This window comes from Chamaea fasciata, unplaced genomic scaffold, assembly GCF_029207755.1.
Source record: "Chamaea fasciata isolate MVZ Bird 193981 ecotype frontalis unplaced genomic scaffold, bChaFas1.0.hap1 SCAF_25, whole genome shotgun sequence".
NCBI lineage: Eukaryota > Metazoa > Chordata > Aves > Passeriformes > Sylviidae > Chamaea > Chamaea fasciata.
The window spans coordinates 4,229,239-4,237,193 of NW_027094110.1; the positions used below are offsets into that span (position 1 = coordinate 4,229,239).

Below are 7,955 nucleotides of genomic sequence, written 5' to 3' on the forward strand. Positions count from 1 at the left end.
AGCTGTGCCATCAGTTGGCAATTGATATTCAGTTATCTACTAACACTAATCCAGTGGCACCTACATGAAATTGCCCAAACCATTACTGAGCCATTTTGGCTACATTTCATATTTCCCTTAAGAACATTACAGGTTTAAATTGAAATAGAATATGTCAGATTGCCCCGCTGAAAATGCGTTCCTCTAATATTTACGTCACTAAATTTACAAAATATTTTTTAAACTTTGGAACAGCTGATGTCGAGATATTCTCCAGGCTTTTGCTCCACTGGTCTAAGCTTCATTTGGCTGTAGGAAAATGAACTCTGGGGATGGTGGCAGCTGTAACATCTCGGTGTGCAGAAGCCAGCAATGCTTGGGAAGTATCCCCTCACCTTAAGGGAGGTGTTGTTCAAAGACAGTACAAGAGTACTAACAGAAGCTAAATATCCCGCTTTTCGATTTCCCCCGGAACAGATGTTTTACCAGAGCACATCAACTACCAGCTGCAGGAGGCGGATTTCCAGGCTGCCCCGTACTGCCAGTACTCAGCAGTGCCAGTGCCAGCCCTGCAGCCGCAGCCCGCCCCGAGCCCCTACGGCTCCTACAGCCTGGAGCCCCCGTACGGCGACGGGCCCTGCGTGGGCAGCAGCTGCGAGCTCAGCAAGGGCCCCTTCCTGCCTCCCCACGTGGAGGACGGGCCGTTCCAGGGGCTCAAGAGGCCCAGGTTGAACCACTCGGTGAGGCTGAAGGGGCAGGAGGAGCTGTGCGTGGTGTGTGGGGACAAGGCCTCGGGGTACCACTACAACGCGTTGACCTGCGAGGGCTGCAAAGGTGAGCGAGGGCACGGGGCTGCCATTGAACCAAACGGATTTGGCTGGGGTTTGAGCTGCTGTTACCACAGTGGCTTTTAATTTATCTAATGAACCTCCCGCCTAACACGCTCACACCAAATTCACATTTTTATAACATTCTTTGAGGAAATATTTTCAGAGTCTGTATTTAATATGAGCACTTTAAGCGTCTCCTTTTTGCATTGATGACTCGCTAGATTAGTGTCAGCGTAAGCGTGTGCTGGTTTTCTCATGAACATTTCTTAGAGATTTACTTCAGTGTTATTAATTTCACTTACTATTAAAACCGAATAAAAGCAAGTAGTAATTACTTGCTAATGGTATTTTAACTTGTTGGTGTGGGAGCTGTCTCATGAGGGGCAGCTCTGATCTCCTCTCTCTGTGACAGGGACAGGACCCAGGGAAGGGCTGGAGCTGTGTCAAGGGAGTTTAGGTTGGAGATCAAGGAAGTTTCTTCCCCCAGAGATGCTGGGCACTGCCCAGGCTCCCCAGGGAATGGGCACGGCCCTGAGGCTGCCAGAGCTCCTGGAGTTTGAACACAGCTCTCAGGGATGCCCAGGTGGGATTGTTGGGGGGTCTATGCAGGGCCAGGGGATGGACTTGGTGATCTTTGTGGGTCCCTTCCAAATCAGCATATTCTATGATTCTACTTATGGAAAATGTCAATTAGTATCAGTCAGAAAGAACCAGACATAACTCTGTCTTTAAAAAGCAGGTTTAAAATCAAGGTAATATTTCCATTTAAAAAGCCCAGCTATTCAAACCCGGAGGACACTTTTAAAGAGATAAAGCTCCTTAGATTCTTATCTTCTTGTGAGACAAAGCTCCTTAGATTGCTCCAGCCATCTCCTGGTGCTCATTCCCAGGCTTCTTCCGGCGCAGCATCACCAAGAACGCCGTGTACCGCTGCAAGAGCGGGGGGCACTGCGAGATGGACATGTACATGAGGAGGAAGTGCCAGGAGTGCCGCCTCAAGAAGTGCAGAGCTGTGGGAATGCTGGCAGAATGTAAGTGCTCCTCTGTGCATTAATGAAATGCTGCTGCCTTCTCGAAGTGTCTCCTTCAGAGCAGGTCACAAGGACAGCCATTTCACCTCCGTGCACACATACATGCCACTCCTCCCTGCTGGATTCTTTACCTATCACCGCAGATAAAACCTTCTCCAAAGTCAACCCCTTCCCCATGATACTGGTCTAAGCTTGATTTGGCTGTAGGAAAATGAACTTTGGCAGCTGTAGCATCTTGGTGTGCAGAAGCCAGCAATGCTTGGGAAGTATCCCCTCACCTTAAAGGAGGTGTTGTTCAAAGACAGTACAAGAAAAAAAAAAAGGAAGTACTAACAGAAGCTAAATATCCCCAGCCTTGTCAGGACAGCAGTGAGCAGATCAGATGAGCTCTAGGGCTTGAGGGGGAAAAAAAAAATAGGCATATGACAGAGCCACAAGGACAAAGATGACTGCAGACCCTCAGCCATTTGGTGGCCACTGAACATCAGCTCACCTGATAAGTAACACAGGGCCAAATTCTCTAGGAAATTATAGGTGGAAACTTCTGTGATGCGAGACTGGAGTTATCTCTAATGAAAGTGGTGACTTTAGACTGTAATTAATTGAAAATACAAGCACTGATGGCCACTTCACACCTCACAGGTTTGCTGACTGAAGTCCAGTGCAAGTCAAAGCGACTCAGGAAGAATTTCAAGCAGAAGAGCAGTTTCCTTTGCAACATAAAGCTGGAAGATGAGGGACTGAATAGTAAGCAAGTATCATCTACAACAAGATCTGGAAAAGTGGGATATTTTTCTATTTAAAATATCTCTTTTTATCACTTATTCTTACTCCAAGTCGTTGTGACTTGATTGGTTTATTTGTTTAGCAGATCCCAGAGAAGATGGAACTTACTCCAGGAGAGCATCAGCTTCTCGACCACATTGTAGCAGCACACCAAAAATACACAATTCCCCTTGAGGAAGCCAAGAAGTTTGTAGGTATCCAGCACACCCAGCCTGCACTGCTAAGTCATTACTGTCAGGTATCTTGGCTACATCCAATGTCCAAACGCTCTTTTGTGCAGCTACAGGAAACTGCAAGTCCTGAGGAAAGTTTTCTCCACCTGTCTGAGACAGCCGTTGTCCATGTCCAGGTGCTGGTGGATTTCACAAAAAGACTCCCAGGTGAGTTCTGTCCTTTGGGGAACATTAGAGGAACCAAATGAAACTGGTGTCATGAACCAGAGAAAAATATATGTTTTGAGAAAAGGCTTTAAACTGATTATTTGTACTTCTGACTTGCCATTTATGTGTCATGAGGACAACCTAGAAGCATTCAGTTGAAAACTTTGCTATGATTAGATTTCTTGCCCATTTCTGACATGGAGTAGAGACATTTTCTAGAAGCACCTGGACCTCAAAGTACCACCTTGAGGGAATTGCTATCTCACCACATTCTCTGAAATCCAGTTGAGTCTGCAATTTGTCATAATCACCAAAGGAAAAAGCAGATGATCCTTCAAAGGAAAAGGCAGCACAGAGAGGACTAATCAGGTGTTTTTATTCATATTTTTCTTTCATTTAAAAAAAAAAAGGGAATAAGCACTTAAATTCACTGAATTTCAGTGTAAAGTTGACAAAGTAACATTTGACAAGGAGGGTGATAACTTTTCTTTGTAAAACTCCCTGACAAAGGTCAATCACCATATCTAAAGCAGGTATTTGATGTAATTTAGCATCTCTGTGGGGCAGAGCTGAAGGGAGGGGTGAGATGTCTGTTTTCCTGTGTTCCATATCCTGCTTTGATCAGGTTTAAGAAAAAACCACTAAAGTTCCTTTGCTCTTGAATTACAAGTGCAGACAATGAGCTTGTCAAAAGATGAACACAATTTCTAAAAAGAAAATAATACAACAATGAAAGGAGTATCCACAGTCACTAAAACAATGCAGCGAATTTATCAGGTGTTTAGGCCGTGTGATATTTATCAGATACTAGGAAGAATGTTTTGATAACAACTTGCTTAGTCCCAAAATTTTTACTTGTATCTTCCCGTAAATATTTTAACACTGAAAACTGCCCCCTCCATTTTTATTTTTTTTTTCTTTTTGATTTTCTAACCTGCAAATGAGCAAGAAAGATCCCAGGTCTTTGGCACATGCATCATTTATGGCTCCTCCTTTCCAGTAAAGATATTTATTTTTTAAAAAATCATTTTTTCATACCATGTTAAAGGCAGCCCCAGCCTTCCCTGATTCTGAACATGCACTTTTCTCTGCAGGGTTTGAGAGTTTAGCCAGTGAGGACCAGATTGCTCTGCTGAAAGGGTCCACAGTGGAGGCGATGTTCTTGAGATCAGCCCAAATTTACAACCAAAGAATGAGTGAGTGCCAGCCGTCAACCAGTGAAAGTAAGTCTGAAATACTTGACTTGCATCATTGTGGGGTGGGTGGATAATATCAGCCATATTAATGACATATTATATGTTGTGTCAAATTTAACACAAGAGACCTTGACCAAGTAGAACACAACCAAAGAACTTGGAGCCAGATGCCGAAAAGGATTTTATACCTTCATGGGTCTGGGAAAAATTCACACATTTTCAGCAATGATACATCCAGATATTTAAGATCACTTTAAGCTTGACTGGGAACTGTCATCTGCCTTGTTCCAGGTCATGTAAGACTTTCTGATCACGGGACCTGTTGTCATGTTCAAAACCTTGATAAAACCAGTATTTATTCCATGGAAATGTGTCATAATAAAGAGAAGCCGACTTCTACTACTACCACAGGTAATGGAGGTCTCAGAATCTAAATACTGTGAATCTTTTGCTTTACTGGCCCTATTTTTATTACACTGAGCTACACTGTCCCTATGGCCATTGCTGCAGCTCCTTTCCTCTCTTCTTCCTCTCCTCTCCCTTCCCTTCTCCTCTCCCTCTCCCTTGAGCTGCTCTGGCATTACCTCCTCAGGTATTACACACTGGCATTACATCCTCATGGCAGGAAGAGGTGTGTTCATGCTTGCTTATATTCCTTGAGTTCTATATACATTCAAAGCTTCACAGTACAACTGCCATAGAACTTTTGTTATTATTTTAGCAATTAACATGGTTTTCACAAAGTTAGTTAACCATTTCATGCAATGGAACAGCCCCGAGCCTTGAAAGATTCACAGAATCACAGAAAGGGTGATGTTGGAAGGGATCACAGTGGGTCACCTGGTGCCACCTCCCTGCTCCAGCAGGGCCGTCCCGGAGCACATGGCACGGGATTGTGTCCAGATCAGTCTGGAATATCTCCAGTGAGGGAGCCTCCACACCCTTTCTGGGCAATCTGTTCCCTCACAGGAAAGAAGTTCTTCCTCATGTTCAGGTGGATCTTCCTGAGCATCAGTTCCTGCCCGTTCCTCTGGTGCCATTGCCGATCCCTGCTCAGAGCCCATCCCTGCAGACAGGGCTAAAGGTCCCTCTCAGCTGGGGCTCCTCTCGAGGCTGGACAGCCCCAGCTCCTTCAGCCTTTCACAGAATCACGGAATCACTTAGCTTGAAAAAGACCTCCAAGATCACGGAGTCCAACCATTCACCATTTCCTTGTACGAGAGATGCCGCAGTGCCCTCATGACCTCCCCAGCCTCGGCTGGACCTGCTCCAGGAGCTCCATGTCCCTTGTCCTGGGGAGCCCAGAGCTGACAAAGTGATCCAGGTGGATCCAGGGAGGGTCACCTCGCACCCTTCAGGCAGAGATGATTTGCAACTGTTTCTGCACTGAAATAACATCCTCACTATTCTGCACGTTTGCTTGGGGTTTTTTTTTGTTTTTTTTTTTTTTTTTTTTTTTTAAACCAGAAATGTTTTTTTTCCACTTTCAAGGCATAACTGAGGAGTTCATCACCGCCCTGTTCTACTTCTACAGAACCATGGGGGAACTCAAAGTGACCGAGACCGAATACGCTCTGCTCGTAGCAACAACAGTGTTCTTTTCAGGTAAGCAGGGAAGGTGACAACGAGCTGTCGTTTGCCCCGGGGCAGCTCCCATTTGTCCCCTCAGAGGCGGCGGCGCCGACCGGACCCTGAGGGGCGGCGGCGCCCGGAGCATCCCGCTGACCGCGCTCTCGGTGCCGCCGCTCTCCCGCAGACCGCCCGCTGCTGAGGGACAAGCGCCACGTGGAGGAGCTGCAGGAGCCGCTGCTGGGGATCCTGTACAAGCACTCGAAGCTGCAGCACCCGCGGGACCCGCAGCGCTTCGCGCGGCTGCTGGGCCGCCTCACGGAGCTGCGCTCGCTCCGCCACGCCCACGCGGGGGCGCTGCGCGCGCGGGACCCGCGCCTGGCCGCGCCGCTGCGCGACCTCTGGGACCTCCACTAGGCGGCGCCAAGGCCGCCGGCCCGCGCGCCCCTTCCCGCCTCGCGAGGGCGCGCGCCGTCGTTTCCCGCCCTTTTCGCCCTCCCTCAGCGGCCGTCGTGAGGTGCCGGTGTCGATATAAGTGTTGATGTCGGTACCAGGGTCGGTGCTGGTGCCGGTATCGGTTTGCTGCCATGCTCAGTGCAGGTGTCGCTGCTGGCGTCGATGTCAGTGCCGGTGCTGGTTGCCGCTGCTGGTGTCACTGTGGTGTCGGTACCCGTGTTGGTGTGGTTACCAGTGTTGGTGCCGGTTTCGGTACCGGCGGCGATGTCAGTGCCGGTGTCAGTGTCACCGCTTTTCTCCGGGCCCACTGAGAAAAAGCCCGTTCAAACGGCTCGTGTGGCTGTGCCTGCGCACTGGGCATGGCCCGCGGCCAAAGCCCGGTGAGCACTGGGGCCGTGGGGCTGTGTCGGGTCAATGGTGCCGCCGGCCGGCCCCGGGCTGCGCTGGAACGGGCTGGGGGACACCGACAGGGACACGGGACAGTGCTGGGAGCCCCCGGGCAGAGTCCTGACCCCAGCACACACATCCCGCCCTGGGAAGTGTCCAAGGCCACGTTGGACCGGGCTTGGAGCAGGCTGGGAGAGTGGAAGATGTCCCTGCCCATGGCAGGGGGTGGCACTGGATGAGCTTCAAGGTCCCTTCCAACCCAACCCATTCCATGGTTTTGTGTGTATGTGAAACTCGCTGAGCTCATTTCTCTGCAGACTGCCAAGATTGGTGCTGGAGAGAACACCTTTGACTTTATTTCCAAAGACTTCTGCTGTTATTCTCTGTCAAGACTGAGGGAAAACATCTTGATCATCTGCTCTGTGTTGTAACTGCACATCACCGATGAGAAATCCACGTTTGATGTGGGTGATTCAGCAGGGAGCAGTGCCCCACTTGGATGCTTGCACTGGCTTTGAAGTCCTGCTTACACCAGACCAAATGTGCAGTGAAAACGTTCTGTCACCACACTGAGTTATGTGAATTAAGCAAATTATTGTTTCAAGTTGAGGTTCCTTACAGAGTATGTTTAGATTCAAATGTGATATTCTGACAGCACATGAGTTACACTATTTATCCTATTTTTTGTGACTTGAAAACTTTGTAAAATGGCATTTTCATACTAAAACATGTGGTGTTTAGAACTAGTCAGATGTGGTGTTTAGAGCTACCCATGGGAGTAAAGAAAGAAATAAATATCAACTACTGGACTTTAAAGAAATCGTTTTGCTTCCTGAATCCTTTATCGTGCACCTGTGCACAGACAGGCAGCAGCTGATGAGTCCTCACCAAAACCTTCCACTCTGGCCACAGCCTTTAAGCAAACTACAAAACACCAGTGGTTTGAAAAGCTGCTGTGAAGTACAAAGCAAGTGAGTTCCAAAGCCATTACCAATTTTGGTAATTCTGAAAATTGCAGGCAGTTGATTTATTAATTAAAAATTGTATTTTCACGTTAGCTGTAATCTTTTTTTTGTTCTTCTCGATTTCATAATCCTTCTTTACAAATCTATCCACAGGAAACTGAATCTTAAGTTTGTGCAGAGGTTAACAAATGCCCAGGTGATGATTTTAATTTGCCATTCAGTCCCTGTACTGTGGCAAAATCACTGATTGACATAAAACTAAAATAAATTTTACCTTGCACATTCTTTAACATTTTTTAATACTGTCGAGTTTCATTTCATATTGTCATGAGTGGTCTAACAGTTTTGTAGCTGTAAATGTTAAATACAGTTTCAC

The 7,955-nt window shown here is 47.3% G+C and overlaps 1 protein-coding gene across 1 annotated transcript in view; it reads left to right on the forward strand.

Moving 5' to 3' along the window:
• The window catches only part of LOC136301159 (bile acid receptor-like), a 17,068-nt gene extending 10,880 nt beyond the window's left edge, over nt 1-6,188 (forward strand). The window contains exons 2-10 of the mRNA XM_066204028.1: nt 457-813; nt 1,700-1,840; nt 2,483-2,622; nt 2,709-2,816; nt 2,907-3,006; nt 4,101-4,229; nt 4,494-4,613; nt 5,694-5,807; nt 5,959-6,188. Coding sequence (XP_066060125.1) covers nt 457-813; nt 1,700-1,840; nt 2,483-2,622; nt 2,709-2,816; nt 2,907-3,006; nt 4,101-4,229; nt 4,494-4,613; nt 5,694-5,807; nt 5,959-6,188 — 1,439 coding nt within the window. The remainder of the gene's footprint in view (nt 1-456; nt 814-1,699; nt 1,841-2,482; nt 2,623-2,708; nt 2,817-2,906; nt 3,007-4,100; nt 4,230-4,493; nt 4,614-5,693; nt 5,808-5,958) is intronic.
• Nucleotides 6,189-7,955: the final 1,767 nt, after the last annotated feature.